We start from the raw sequence: 16352 nt of genomic DNA on the forward strand, positions 1-16352 counted from the left end.
ACCTCCCATCAACAGTATTCCCAGCTTTACTGATTTTTTACTAGATAGAGCTACTGATTTTTTCAGTACATTTTTCTCATATAGGTGAAGATCACTTAACTCAAGTTAATCCCCTGATCTTCACCTCCATTGAATGCAAACAGTGAGCTCAGTACAAACAACCAAAATCAAAGACCTTAACTGATGTAGTAGTTGAAGGTGTTCTTACAATAAAGGCAATTCAATAAACTGCAATACAAACTAAATTGAGGCAAATAAGAAAACTGTATGGCAACGGTAATTTGGAGTTGATTCACTGTCATATCCTAAGCATAACTAGAGAACTAAGCACTGCTGACTTCCACTTATCAGGTGACTATAGGCTCCTAACTAAGCTTTTAATGATTTTTGCCTTCAAAATAAGACAAGAATGTGAACTTATGATTCCGTGCTTTGTTTTGAGTTCTGAGCAAGAAAATTTCTAAGAGCTGTTAAATATAAACTTGAATAGCCAGCACTTTGTTATCTGGTGCAAAGGTGCTGCCCTTCAACAAGTAAGAAATGGGATTCTATCACATTAGCTATAAAGACACACTCACTGCTAAAAATCTCTGTACCAAGCTGGCCATGAGAAAAGAAGGTAGGCAGCTTCTTGTTCAAGGTCCAACTCATGCTCTTTAAGACATCTAGCCTGAATTACAGTCAATAAAGACATCCATTGGACTAGAATGCACCATTTTTGTTCCTGTTACTAAAATTCACTGTATATCTTTGCAGCACTGTGTTTCCAATTCAGGTCTAGACATGTTCACTGTAGCATTACTTTCCTAAACCACCACTGAAGTTCTCTATTGAGAGAGTTGATTCTGAGAGTCTGAGATGTCAGCTCTTAATCCACAGCTACTAGGAGACTAACAATGGTGCACAGGCTTTCAGCCTCCACAGCTCTGAAAAAAAAAGGAGACATTCATGACTTAAGTGAACAACTGATACAGATCTGTCTCTTTTCATGGGGAAGCTAGAAGATTGTCTTTGTCTGTGACGCTTGGAACACAGTTGTTCTGGAGATTTCTGAGTATCTAAACTGAAATTGTATTCATTAGTCACCTAGATTTCTTACAGCTAACGAGCAAAAAAAATTACTTAGTGCTTAGGACAATTACAGATCAATATTATCCTATCAGAGAAAGCTATTAAAACCACCATTCAAGGATATCAGACATCCAAACTGCACAAACCACTCCATACTGCTTTAAGAACATGGAAGAAGACACAGGCCATAAAACAAAACAGATATATCACATGAATAGGCTGAAAAATACTGCATCCACTCGTACTTTTACTCTGCAACACAAAAAGAAAATACCCATCCGAGATGCATCAAAAAGTAAACTTAAGGATTCAGCAGTGCAATAGAACACCATATACTGATTATTACTCGCTCCACTCACCATTTAAACAGTAGTGTCTTTGCAGCATCCACTTTATTCTGTTTATACTCTATTATAGCCAAGGCAGTCAGGATATGTGCTTTATCTTCTTCAGACTCAGCAACAGACAAGGCTTTTTCATAGGCTGATAAAAATTGAAGACGGAGAACTGAAGCAGGAGAAAACAATACATTTCTAAAGCCTCTAAAAAGGTATGATGTTAGAATACACACAGGGGCACTTTGGTATTAGGTTCACTGTATTTTCACACCTCAAAATACAGGCAGAAGACAAAAAAAAGCTGACTAAGACTTTGGCAGTAACTGTATGTTAGGAAATGAGATTTACAGGGCTGTTTAGAGCCTGGGAGTTCTTTAATATGTAGCAAATGGAAACAGAACTGAAAAGTAGTATTGGGATATTCAGAAAAAGCCTGAAAGAACAGGGTTTAAATACTCCTCTGTGATAGTTTATTTATGAAAACAGTACTTTAGATACACATCACTTCAGCTGAAGACTAAGAGTTATTTGAAATGCTGAGCTGGCTGCTCCTTTGTGAGTGCTTACACTTTCTACACTGACAATTCAGTACACCTTTTTGTGAAATCTCACACCTTAGCAGTGCAGAACAAGACAATACAGCACTTACATTTATGACTAAAGCTAAGTGCTTTAAACAACACGTTAATCTCCTACAGAGAACTGATTTTTCCAGGAAAGTAATTTCATTTGAGAACAAGGGAAGCTAAAGCACAACAGCCTAATGGACAAGAAACACTTGTACATTTTAATAGCTCTAGCACCCTGCTGAACAGCCTAATTATTAAAATAGTAGTGGAATTCGTTCTCATGCATTGGGACTGGAAGACTGAAATAAACTTAACTACAACTAGGTTGGTCAGACAAACAAATTTTGGTAATATTTGTCTCAAGTGAAGAGTCCCATAATGCTTTGGTATTAGGCAGATTCTTACCTTTGATACTTTCTTCTAAGAGTCCCTTCTTGAAGTAGGCTAATGCTATCCCCACAATGCCATCAAACTCCGTTAGGGGTATTGACTTGTAAACCTCAATGGCCTTGTCACACTCGCCAAGGGCACTGCAAAAATGAAAACAGTCACTGGTATGAAGGATGTAGCAACAGCTGCTATCATTCAGACAGGCTGTCCTTGCAGACCAGTACCCTCCTTTCTATAGGAGTTGTAAGCAGATACAAGAAGAATAATAATTGATATGAAAAAGTCGTCCCCATGTGCATGACTGCTATATGTAAGGATGCCACTCAACGGTCAACACAATGGAGTGGGAGAAAACAGCAGAGGAGAAACATGAAAAAAACCAGATTAAAGTATCAAAAACAAATGGGCAAGTGCAGGTACAGACATTCTTGTTCTCAGACCATCATGGAAGAAATTACAAAGGACTGTTTTTATTAGAACTAGTTATTAGTTACTGGAGCTTTGCTCTTGTGTTATGTTGCACACAGGAATCACCACACATACAGCTTGGATGCGAGACTACAGCAATTGAAGAGTTGCTTCTAAAATCTTCCCTGAAGTTAAAGAATGAATTATCACATTATCACAGCCCAGAAGTTCCAGTGTCATGTACTTAATAATATATAAAGTTTCCCTAGAAAGCTGACAAAAATCTAATCAGCAGAGCTTTAGCTATCTCATATCAAAGTTTGAAAGTCTCATCTGTTAAGAGTTGTGACCTGCATTCCCTCAGAACCAGAAGTTAATAATGAAGGGCACTTAGACCTGTGAGCAGGATTGCAGGAAATCTTTCAACAGAAAGATCACATACGTGTACAAAACACCTCAAGCCCACATGCTCCAGGTTGTACAAGAAAATACAAATACAAAGGGCAGATAGAAAGGATTTCAAATAAACCTTGAAGCAGCTATTTTATTCAGACTAAGCCTACTACATATCTCAAGTGTGGAGAACGTAAAAAACACCAATTTATTCTAGAGACCATTCACCAACTACATTGTGTAGGCTATCTTAAGGCACTTAAGTATCAAGCTAAGGATAGGGAAATCACTTACCTTATAAACTGTCAAGACATATAGAAAATTCTTATAATTTGATTCTTTTTTTTAAAATACATTACCCATTTCTGGAGCACATACAAAGTTCAGTCAAACTTTTCTACAATTAAGAATGACGTTTAACAGATTATTTTTAGCAACCACCTTTCAGCCTCATCCATGTTTTGTACCACTGCACTCACTACATCCAAAGCTGAAGTTAGGGCTGGAAAATATGCCAAAAAACACTTACCAGAGTGACCTGCCATAGTTTTGCATTGCTATATGATATTTCTCAGTATCCTCAGAGTTTTTCAGCAATGAAGCTGCCCTGAAAACAACCACAATTAAGAATCATTAACACCAGACTACAACATGCATATTTTGACAGTAGTTCTCAGAGCAGAATGGACAAATGTTTTATGCAGAAGCTTTTCTATGCTAATTAAGCACAAACAGAGCTTATTTTACAGTTTTAATACATCATCAAACATGTTCACCAAACACGGCTTCCTTTGCCACCTCCTCCTATAATCTGAAAAGAAGAGAGAAGAAAAAAACAAAAGCCCAACCACATCCACTAATTAGAATGGTGTAGAGAACAAAACTAAAACCAAGCTAACCAATCCCCGAAATTGCACTCAAATTCCTTACAGTTAATTAGCTAAACATCCTGGTAGGACACTGATGCCTTGGAAAGCCTTTACCTCTCCAGTTCCCTGTTCTGCATTTTCAAATTTGAAACAAGAACATCACCACACCTCCCCTTACAGTACACTCAGTTGAAACGTAGTGTTGAACTGAGAAAGTAAAGTTTACTTAAGGAAAAGAAAAACCCTGAAGTTTTTCAGCTGGTGCATAGAAAAAGAGGTTGAGCTTCTATCAGTAAACTTTTCAGGGTGTACAGTTTACCTCTCATAGGCATCCACGGCCTGCCTTTTCAGATGCAGATAGTCATTCAAATAACCAAGCATTGTGAAAGCGGATGCATCATCTGGATTTCTTTCTAGAAAATCAGAATTGACAATATAGGAGAACATGATCAGAAAGAGCTGTGAAAAAGCATTACAAAAACACTGCTACATTGATGCTATAGCATGTGCCTATATACAAAACATTTTGCCAAGTGCTTCTGACAGTTGCTCACTGGAATAATTTCGGCAGACTGCATCCAAATAAAGAAAATATAGTAAGACACAAAATGTAACATCAGGTTAGCTCAAAAATGTTTAAAGTCTTATGACACAGCATTAATGCATCCAACATATTTCAAGCTTTTCAGCCTGCAGTGGGTTTGCTTTTTTTTTATGTAATGAAAAAGGAAACTATTCCACTTGTATTACTCCAGTAAAATACTAGTAGAATCTTACAATTTATTTTTAATACTACAACTTTGAAATGCTTGTCAGCCATCATCTCACCTCAGACCTCTAATCCTTTTTCCCCAGACTAGGAAGGATCATGTAGGTCCCTCCTACAGCCTGTTTAAGAACAGGGATTCCATGGACAAAGACACACAGCCTCACATTTATCTCATTTCAAGTGCTTGCACCTTATTTTGTAGTTCTCAAAGATCAGCAACAGATTACTGATCAATGGATTTATTTACAGCAGTAGATGCAGATTAAAGAAAATCCACATTTGCTCTATCTACCTTCTGGGCTAGACAAACACATGCCTGCTTCAGCAGACAGGCCACACTGGTTTGGAACCACATCCAAGAACACAGTCTGTCTCCTACTGAAGGCTAACACAATCCTATGTTTGCAGTTATGGAGTTGCACAGCATCCAGGAGCAGGCTTCTGCCAAACATCACGGCACAGGGGCAGAGGAGTTAGCATTTATCTGCACCTATGCATCCAGCCACATGCAAATGAAAGTTTCATAGCAAACATCTGATGACAAGCCTGACAAGGCTCCAGTCCTTATTTTGACCAGTCTTTGAAACAAAATCTGTTGGAATGAGTAGAAAGACAGAACTCGCATCTATTTCACCTTTGTGGCCCACTTACCTTGTTCTGGTTGCTTACTTTACAATTCCAAAGACTCTCCCCAACCTAGTCAGATCTCTCTTTCCCAGAAGAGTGTATCCGTTTATTCTGAAAGCATCTCTTAGGCTTGATAGGTTAGTGAGGTATCTAAATTACCTACCTGTATATTTGCTTAAGACCACCTGGGCTGCTGGAATAGCATTCATTTGAACAATGTTGTACAGATATACTTCAGTGTTTCTGTTGCTTTTATCCTGCAGCGTTGAACATACCCAGTGGGCATAGCCTTTTGCTCCCTCGTTCTGAAGAAACAAACAAAAAATCCCCAAATAGGAGTCACCAAATCTGCTCAAGCAACAGTGAAATAATTACAAGATTATAACAACAATTCTGTGTTTTAGGCTAAAAATCTGCATCAGTGTTCAGCAGGAGAAGAAAACACAAACTGAATTACTCCACACACAGTTTTAGCTTGTCCTTTGGACAAAGAAAATTCTTACACCAACGTATCACTTGCTGTACCACTGGAGGGATTACAGATTTAAAAAGCTATAAAAGAACGTGAAGTCCTCTTTCTTAGAACCCAGAGTACCAGCAATATCCTTGCTGTCTCCTGGAATAGTTATAATTTATGCCTTTGATCTCTGTCCAATTCTGTGGAACATCAAGAATGTTTTTTTCAAGACTTATTGAGCTGTTTTCTCAGACTATTGGGATAAAAGTGTTTAATAAAATAACTGCCTGCTCTTCAGTGCCAGCATAAGCCAGGAACAACAACATGGAAGCAAGACAGTGGTTCTGGAATACGACTGTAACTGTTTCACCATCTAACACATGCTTATTTTTTAAAAATTATGTCACCTAAGTAGGGAGATCAGACATGCAGAAACTTCAGGATAATACCACTGTTATACTTACATGCATACTGAGTTCAGTTGTGTGCCTGAAGAGATCCATAGTGTCATAGCTGCCTACCTTTTCTGCAATAAGAGCCTACAGAGAAGCAAGAGTAGCTGTGGTCAGGTACCTCAAAAAGCATGACCTTGACAAAAAGCTGCATACATTACACCAAGCACATCTTAAGCATTTAACATGAAGACACTTTCCTTTCCTCATACTCTCCAAGAAAGACTGGTTTTGGGAATAAAATGAACACAATGAAAGGGAGTACAAGCAGTTTCCATTGTATCAGTACCAGAAACTTAAAAGTCTTCTGCTGCTACTTTACATTCTTCAGGACAAAGCTTTCTGTCTGTTAGCAAACTTACAAAAACATTACAGGAGGTGAATTTTGACATCTGATGGTGCTAGCTCTTCCTTAAAAGCCAGTTTCAATTAGATATCATTAGTAGGTAAGCAGGTCCGTTGGTAGCAGGGGCATTAGTAACTTACTCTTTCTAACAGTGGCCTGAGAAGAGGTGAGGGCTGGGAAGAGTCAGGCAGTGCTGTATCATGAGCTGGGGGTACAGCTAAAGCAGAAATAACTAGCACCTTATGAAGAGAGTGCTTTGTTGATAATGCTTGATAGAAAGCCTCAGAGAGCAAACAGGAATTGTTTTTAACAACTAGTTTCTTACAAAACTCAGAACATCAACCAGAAAAACACTATATAAAGATAACTGATGAATGTAGCTTTTCACTGTGGAAACAAATGGTCCCATCCACCCTCAGAGGACACAGAAGCTCCCTTTACTTAAAACATTTCATTTTCAGGAACATGCTTAAGTGCCAATTGCTAGAGTGGAGTCAAAGTCCTCTCTTTGACTAACAGCTGGTTTTGGAGCACAGTTTTATGACTTTTTTTGTCATCTTACCTGCCCAATCCAACACAATACATAAGAAGGCTCCAGGGACTGGGCTATCTTGAAGGCTTCATGAGCTTGCTGTCAAACCAAAGAGAACAGTACCGTTGAACTGTCTGGCACGGTAACAGAGCACTTTTGAGTACACACAGGTATTGACATGGAGCAGTATTAGATAAAATTAGGTCACTACTAAAAACATCTACTGCCATAAAAACTGATGCATTGCCCAGAAAAAAAAAACAAAACAAACAAACAAACAAAAACAACAAAAAAGAAAATCTTTACAAGATCAACATTCCCTCCCTTCCAGATATACTTCCTTCTCATAACAACAAAACAGTTCAGCAGCTAGATCACCTCTTGGAACAATCATTATTCTAAAAGCTGATACTTGGAGGATCCAGTTTTGGAAATTTGCTTTTCCTTCACACAAAGAGTTAAAAAAACACATTTTCAAAATGGTAAAAGTTATTACTACCCACAAATTATTTTTTCCATACAGATTGCATTTGTTTAGAGTTCCTCCCCCAATGTGGTCTAATGTGACCAAAGTCTTAGCATTAGTACTCTTAATAGTACGCAGTCACAGTATCAAGTTATTTTTATTAAAAATAATTCTGACCATCACATTTCCAATTAAACAAAAATTCTGCAATTCTGAACAGCAAACAGGATAGAATGTAGTTTTAGCTGCATGAGAACCATGGACTTAAGATGTAGTCTATTTTTTCTGCAGAGAAGCTCTCAAGGTTACACAGAATTACAGTAAATCATATGACATGCTGATAAGCAGAAAGTAGCAACATCTGGGAAACTCAAAAACTGAAAGTTCAGTTTGTGACCTACAGATAAAAGTTCTTGGTCAAATCTAGTATGCACTGCTGTGACTAATCACTTCTCAGTCCTTCCAAACAGTTTTTAATTCCATCCAGTTGCTTGGAAAGTAACCTTACCAGTTCAGTTCACTTAAACCTTATCACCTCCAGAACAAATACTTAATTCATTTGTGTGTCTCAAGTAAGGTGTCAATTTAATTTCTTTCTAAGGAAGTAGGTTTCCCTGAAACTGACAGGGACATTTCTCACTGTTTGCTCACACTCCCATTGCATATACTCCTTTTTAAAAAAAAAAAAAAAAAAAGAAGGGAAAGGGAAACTATATTTGAAAATAGGAAAGAGAGTTACCTCTATGTTTCCAGTTGTCAGATACAAAACTCCCAAGTTGGTCCAGGCAACAACATTCTACACAGAACAAATAGAGTCAAAACCAATGTATTATTACTATATTCAAAAATAACACTGCATCAGGGGAAGAAAGTTTTAAATGCCCACTTGAAACAGATGGCAGCTGCCTACAGCACTTACGATTTGCTCAGCTTGAACAGATTTGATGAACGAATGTTGAGCAAGAGCGTAATTCCCAATAGCTGGCAGGGAGGAAAGAAAAAAGGAGAGCTATATCTAACCAAATTTCATAAACACCATTAGTCAAGTTGCCTTCTAATTTAGGATATGATGGAGCTAGGGGTTTCACTGAAGACTTACCACTACAGGCAGCAACTACACCAAGTGCATTCCAATAAAGATGATTTTTGCTGTCAAGCCTCACAGCTTTTTTAAGACACTGGAAGAAAAATCACATATGGATTACAACCTCTAGAAGAGCAAAAATTAAGACTTTATGCACTTACTTATTCAGAGATGTAGGTTTTATTGACAACAGAGAGTATGCAGACAAGCACACCAACACTAATATAAATTTTTAAGAATGGAACGGGTAAAACAGGCAATACCTGTAAAGACTTCTCCAGCAGCTCTCTGATCTCATTCATGTCAGAGCCCACTGCTGTGAGGTGCTCTGCTTGTCGATAATAACTTATTCCAAGATCACACCATATGCTAGGCAAAGGCATCAATTTTAAAGCTCTGCCGTAACACCTACGGAAACATGAATCACAGAAGCATTATTCCAAGCCTCTCTACACGAAGAGCAGAAAGCTGAAAAAACATTCAAAAGAGTGCTTAAAAACCTAAACCAAGCAAACACGCACAAACACAAACAAAACCAGACAAGAACAGAAAGCAAACAACAACTACGCCATTTTCATTCAGGCAGTTCCCTTCACAGAATCTATCCTGGTCTAAAGGCAGCCTGCAGTGCCCACCACTTGTGAAGCCACAGATGTGTACTACATTAAAGCAATGTCAGTTGCAATATGCATGCTTTTACTTAAAACAAACATCAGTCATTTTTTTACAGTTAATCAGACTTCCCCATGGAAGTATTTGACTTCACTATTGTGGTTGAGATTTACTAAGCAGCTGCATTTCCTGCCTTACACATTCAACTGAAAAAAGCTCGGAGTCACAGAAGAGGCTACAGAAATACTACAAATATTTTCTACTATCATGAGCTTCCAGGGCCAGGAACCAGGAATTCCCTCTTTGAACGTACTCCGCACCCTGTATCTAGGGCAATAATTGCTAAGAATTTATTTTTATGAGAAAAAAGTACAGACAGAAGGCTTAAAGTATCGTGTTGGACTTTAGCAGTCCTGGGAGAATTAGTTAGCAACTACTGCAACCATTCCATTTAAAGAGGCACAACTTGTTGAATGACAGGTAGGACATAGCCATGCTCTGGAGACATAAACAAGAAGACAGGTGCTAGACAAAGTGTTGACAGGAAACATACCCTGAAATGAGTAATGCAATTTGGAAGAAGCATGAGACTCTATTCTTTGCTCAATGTGCAGGTGCTGGCAGATCAGCAAGTCTTTCATTTTCTAGAAATGGCCTAGAATACTTGGGACTCTACACACTCTCAAGCTGCACAGAAGCTCTTGATAATAAAAATTATTACCTTCCTCCCAGCCTGAGCAGCTCACTTTTGTCCAGCATCTCTTTGTCTGCATTTTTACCCAAAAGGGATCCTAGAACCTGAACATTCACTCTGGTTGGTGAAATAACGTGCACGCTAGTACAGGTATCTCCAAGCAGTTTCCAGAGACAAGATACATCAGGACGGTGTGTTGTTGCTCTGTAATTAATGATACAGAAAAACCCATACAACATCCATTCAGACACTTCAATACCCTTTTCAAAGTGGTGAACTTTGTTTCAGAAGAGTGGTACAAACTCAAACATAAAAAATCAATAAGCTGTTTGATTATTTTTTTTTACATTCAGTTTTCTTCCTATTCAAGCTATAGGTCTAAAAGATCTAAAACAATTAAAAAAGAGAGAAACTACAAAATGCCGGTGTATCCCAACTTTGTTGGGACCAAGAATCAGTTCTGAAAATTAGCCATTATCTGTCAACATGTCAGTTGACTACACCCACTCTTGCATTTCGGAGCACTATCATGTTACATTACAAGGCACGACTCATCTGCAGAAACCTGATGGACCTTCTCCTGTAACAGTAGCTATCCTAAGGTTTATTTTAGGACACTAAAGCATTTTGTATGAAATGCAAAATAAAAAGATTGAGAGAGGGAAGGAACAATTTCCTCTCATCCACTATTTTTGGTAGAAATCCCCTCCTCCCAGCCCCATATATACAGGAAGACAGCTGGAGAGAACTGTGTGTCATTTCACACTTGTGTTACAATCAAATGACTCTGTATCTTTAAACAGAAAAAACAAAACTTTATAATTACCATTCATTTAAGCAGCCTAAGTCCAGAATGCATTATTCAAATCATTTTCAATAAGAACATTTTTACTTCTAGATTAGAAGCCTGGTCCACTTGACTTATTTCAACTGAAAATCCTCAAACACTTAACTCTTATTCTTCTGCCTGTCAGTCCACAATCCCAGTGGAAATTAAATAACTAAATATTTAGTACTAACCTTGTAAAAAATTCAAGAGCCAGCTCTATGTAATCCACAGCCTTCCTGTCAAAATAGTTATCAAGGGCTGATCTTGCCAGCATGAGATAGCACTCACCAAGTCCTGAAAATAAGAGAAAATATCCTCTATGAAAATAGATGTTTTTATGATATGCTTGATAAAGGAGGAGGGAAGTCTGCTCAATGTTCTACTTGATATAAAGATTTATAACCTGCACATGCTATGCCAAAATCAAAAGATTTCACAGTGCTCACAACAGAGTTTGCTTTTAACCTATGCTGTCAAGCCTGAACTGTAGAATAATTTGAATATTAAAATAAACCTAATTAATTATAAAAAACATAGCATTTAAGCTTTGCATTTGTCCTCAAATGTTAACTAAAGCCCTGATGAGAAATTTGCTCCGCTTTGGTAAGTCTTTGATAAATACATCAACTTTTAGTGCACACGAGTGAAAAAATCATTGCCAGAACACAAAAAGAAGAAAGAATGTCAAGGTAGGCAAAAGCGGAAGTCTTCCTTGAAGACAACTTGAAATCAACATTATTCAATCTCATTTACTTAAGAATTTACTTCATATGGAAATAAATCCAACTGTTAAAAAGGAACTGCATCTAATGCCACCACTTCTAGCATTTTGGAACCAAGATAACTGCTTTATACTCCTGCTGGCACCAGCAATGATTCCGTCTGGCAGTAAGTCACTGTCTATGGGTACCATTCATTCTCAGTATTATTTTCACAGTTCTGAAGCTACTTTCTCATGCTATTGTACCCTGTACCTATACCAAACCAATAATCACAGTAGTCACATTTTGTAAGCATCTTTATCTTGTCCCCACTAGCTATTTGTCTTGACCACACAGAACTCCCAAAATCACAAGCTTTTCAGATGTCAAGAAGCTTTGCAACCTAAAATCCAAATTTATTTTAATACTCAAAGTTATACATTACAAGATATGCTGTAGTAGAGGCAGAATAACCATGTCATTTAATAAGATGTATTGAAAAGATGCATTCGGGTAACATCAGTTTAGTTCTCTCTCACCTGCCAGGAGACTATGCTTCCAACAACTCAATTCAGAAACTGTCTAAACGGATCAGAACAGTAGCAAAAGTACGCTAACGTATGTTTCAGAGAGTTTTAAGAAGGCACACCATAGATAGCAAACCAATCTAAGTATTACACAGCCTCTAAGAGGATGAAGAGTGTTTTGGGACTCGAAGTAGGATCTGGAGCTAATAAATCATAGATTAGGATGAGAAGGATGAGAGAAGACTTAGGTGACTTAAGACCAGAGTAAGTACAGGAGCAACTGAGGCAGGCGGGAACCTTGATACTGTGTGCTTACGTCCTCTCTAAGCATTTTTGTCCAGGTGACAGTTGTCAACTGTCACCTACAGACACTAAAAAGACCATATACACATGCACACTTCTATACAACAGCTTTGCAATCTGCTGCTGCAGTCAGCTGTTGCAACAACTAATAAAATTGTCTATCCACAATACTTTCCAGCTCCATCACTGAGCTTTTGCCATGTCACTTCAGTCTGGCAAACTCCCAAGTGACAAAATTATAAAGGAAGACATACAGGAACAACCACCTTGTCGTCCCTTCAGATGAAAAACTTACTGTTGTACTAGTAACCCAACACTTCTGACTTAGTCTTATAAGCATCAGCTTACACTCACCCACAAATCAAAGGGCCTTACACACAATGAAAGAACACTCTACAACTCAAAAATTCATACAGTACCAAGCAGCAAATAGCATCTCTTTCAAGTGGATGTATGAAGCGAGAATGACTGAAGATTCAGTGGCAGCGAGAACTTGAGCCAGTTATTCATCTGCTATCAAAATGTTACAGCCTTCAATAATATATACCTTGAGAATCACAGTTCTATCACCAGAAAGAAGTTCCGGTTCCCCCATTTCTCTGTGCTCCCAGCTATATACTGAAGACCTCTACCTATTGCCACCTCTAACACTCGTGAGGCCTCTCAGATTCTTCACTGCCGTTTTTCATCACTTGAAGAAGCTCAGAGAGGTCTGAGTATAGCCGACCTCTTTGAAACAGCAGCCTGACTCCATTGCCTGTTGAGCCAGTGTTAGCGTGCTTAGGTGAAACTGCAGCACCATTAGCTTGTTTCCTCTGTCTTCAGTTCTTCTACTCATTTGGCCTTGTAGCTACACAGGAATAATTAATCTTTCATACTTACTTGAAAGAGAAATAATAACACCTGTGCATTGTGATTTAAGAGCTCTTCAGATATTTGCAGGCTACTACACTAGCTCTCATGCAGGGGACCACAGTGCTCTACATACCTAAAATCCAACCCTATCCTTCCATGTAGGCAAACTTCCATACATCAAGAACCCCCTCCACAGACTGCAGCACTACAGTGTGTAGAGGGAGAAAGAGTTAACATTCTTACATTCAGACATATTACCTTTCAGGGCAGGCACATAATCTTCTGTCTTCTTTAAGATTTGTTGATAGGTAGCTATAGCATTTTCATATTTGCCTAGAATCTGCTCAACTGCTGCAGCTTTGTAAACGCTGTACACAAGCTCTGGGTTCAGCTCACTTGCTTTCGTGAAGGATTTCAGAGCTGCTGAATAGCTACCTCTGCTCAAATAAGCCTCCCCTAGAGACTCCCAGCAGTTGGAATCCTTTGGATCAGCTCTGAGAGCTGCCTGCAAACTGAAGATATCAAGATATAAATTTATTTAAACAAAAGGTGATACAAGTTAACATAAACAAATTATTTCCTTCCGTTAGATATCCTCAGGACACAAACGCACAATTATACAGAACTTTTAAATACAGCATAGCAGCACTTTCACCTTCAAAACATATTATACAAGTTTAGACATTGTACCTAATCTTGGCTTATTATTCAGTGCTATACCGTGGTTGTCTATGACAAGCCTGTCACCAGGCTTCTTCGTACAGAACACTGCTATGCTGAAAAGACTACACTGTGCTAATTTTGGAACTGAAGATAGACACAGCTTGCTCAGACCCAATTCCCATTGTTTAGGACAAACCATCCTATAATCAGCTAACTTATTTTCAAAACTTGCTAAGATCAAAGACGTTTTTACTGGGATTTATAGAAAATTACTTAAACCAGACACCAGCTCTCTTACTCAGCCACTGCTTGTGATGGCTGACCAGTTCTCAGGTAGTAAAGTCCACGATGAAGCCAGGCCCATTTCACTGTACCAGGACTTGCTTTTTCAGTTACCTCATTCAGGATTGACAGAGCAGTGTCCTAAAAAAGCACCAAAAATGCCAGGTTAGTAAACATGTATGTTTAAAGAACAAAGTTCTTGTTAAACAAGAATACTCCTAATTCAGTAAACCACTAAACTCTCTAATCTTTTAATTACTGTAATAAAGAAAGGGTACAGGGGCTTTTTAAAGCTGACAGGCCGAGAGGCAGATTAGAGGAGGAAATTACCACATCTAAAGATGTGTTTGTACCTGTCTTTGCAAACAGACAGCAGCTTCCCACAGTTTTGCAGTGACTCTTTTTTAAATTATTAAAAAAAAAAAAACAGAGAAAGACACAAGTATTTGCAGCAAGTCAGGTACTTAGACTGACTTTGCAGATATTCAAATGGAGTCTGTCAAAATACAGGTTGCTTTCTTGCTCTGTAATATGATACGATGAGAACCTTTTATACAATGCTATGTAAGAAATATTTTTTAAATGCTCTGATGACTGTGTATGCTTTTCTTGAAAGCAGCAAGCTGGAGGACAGAGAAAAGAAGGTGTGCAAGTTAAATACGAAAAGCAAACTAACTTTCTCTTAATGTTCCCTACTGAAAAAATTCATCTTCTAAATTACATACGTGATGACTACGATGTTATGCTTGGTTCTCCCACCCTTCTCCCCATATAGACTTAATTTGCAATCGAAACATAAAATTGAAGCAAGTCCAACTATAAAAGCTGCTGAGCAATGACAGAACATTGTTTTTCAGATTTTATTCCCAAATACAGAGGAAAGCTGAAGTGATTCTTCAAAGACTATGATTAGCACAAAAACAAAACAGCAGTAATCCAAAGCCCTGAATGCACAATACCATGTCTCCAAGTTCCACACTTAAGTCTACAGCTGCTGTTCCAGATTCTTCATCAGTTTCATCCAGTTCAAAAGCCTTTTTATAGCAACCACGAGCTCTACTTTTGTCTCCAGCAATGTCTCTGTAGTAGTTACCTAAATAACAAAAGACACTTCCCAAGTAGCTGTCCAATTTTGCAGCCTATAAGGAAATATGAACACAATATAAGACAGCATTTTGAAGGATTATACTGATGGACAGGTCCAGTGATAACTACCTTCTTCCATCTCTGCTTATCAACTTATTTAAGCTCCTTCTGTGATATATCTGAGTAGTCAAACTTTATTTTAAGATTTCAGAGATTACCTGGGGTTTAAATATTTGCAGAATCTGCAACAAACCTCACGACACAAAGCATTTTGTACATGAAGTACTAACAAGCTATTTGTGCTATGAGAAAAAAAAAGCTTTACTACATCCCATCATTTTCATTCTACTCCATTTCAACCATTATACTCATACTCTTACCATATTACATGACAATTAACTCCAGCTTTTTCTAAAGTTACTTTTTAGATGCACTTGGCAGATTCATTTATACTTAAGAAACCCATAGGCCCCAAGCAGCAGAAAACAGCTTTGACAATAATAATAAAAAAAGCTCATGTAAAATGATTTAGAATCGAAAGTGCTGTTCACTTCAACTACATTCTCAATACTCACTTCACTCACTTCAATACTCTGCTGTTATTGAAGGGCAGAGGGCAATGATTTGAGTTGCCAACATCCAGCAAAGAATGATAGAATCATAGAATGGTTAGGGTTGGAAGGGGCCTTCAAAGGTCATCCAGTCCAACCCCCCTGCAAGGAGCAGGGACATCTTCAAGTTATATGGTGAGTTTACAATGTCTAGGGTCTTACTTTATATCCCTCCATATTCCTAATAAAGATGTCAGACTAAATCTTTCGGATTCACATTCTTACCTACGTTCATAGAAAAAGACACAACCACCAAACCCCCAAAGATCAGGAAAAGTATACAAACTGTGAGGTTTTGCAGACTTACTTCCTTGGACAGACACTGAAACTCTAACACTATTGTGGTCTTTTTTCCTTCCTCATTTTTTTCCTATTTGAATTTTGCCTCCCCATTTCAAATGTCTTCAAAGATCTATGC

At 38.1% G+C, this 16352-nt stretch overlaps 1 protein-coding gene across 3 annotated transcripts in view; it reads right to left on the reverse strand.

Moving 5' to 3' along the window:
• Positions 1–16352, reverse strand: part of SKIC3 (SKI3 subunit of superkiller complex) — a 46996-nt gene that overhangs the window by 16852 nt on the left and 13792 nt on the right. For all 3 annotated transcript variants that reach the window (XR_015261509.1, XR_015261510.1, XM_086771529.1), the window contains exons 15-30: positions 15197–15376; positions 14254–14378; positions 13551–13804; positions 11098–11200; positions 10105–10281; positions 9035–9179; positions 8787–8865; positions 8607–8668; positions 8427–8483; positions 7252–7320; positions 6356–6430; positions 5598–5739; positions 4358–4451; positions 3699–3776; positions 2384–2508; positions 1431–1554 (exon numbers count right to left, since the gene is read on the reverse strand). Coding sequence is in view for 1 of the 3 variants with exons in the window: in XM_086771529.1 (XP_086627655.1) it covers positions 1431–1554; positions 2384–2508; positions 3699–3776; positions 4358–4451; positions 5598–5739; positions 6356–6430; positions 7252–7320; positions 8427–8483; positions 8607–8668; positions 8787–8865; positions 9035–9179; positions 10105–10281; positions 11098–11200; positions 13551–13804; positions 14254–14378; positions 15197–15376 (1889 nt within the window). In the remaining 2 variants the exon portion in view is untranslated. The remainder of the gene's footprint in view (positions 1–1430; positions 1555–2383; positions 2509–3698; positions 3777–4357; positions 4452–5597; positions 5740–6355; positions 6431–7251; positions 7321–8426; positions 8484–8606; positions 8669–8786; positions 8866–9034; positions 9180–10104; positions 10282–11097; positions 11201–13550; positions 13805–14253; positions 14379–15196; positions 15377–16352) is intronic.

Source organism: Chlamydotis macqueenii, chromosome Z, assembly GCF_036417535.1.
Source record: "Chlamydotis macqueenii isolate bChlMac1 chromosome Z, bChlMac1.mat, whole genome shotgun sequence".
NCBI classification, from domain to species: Eukaryota; Metazoa; Chordata; class Aves; order Otidiformes; family Otididae; genus Chlamydotis; species Chlamydotis macqueenii.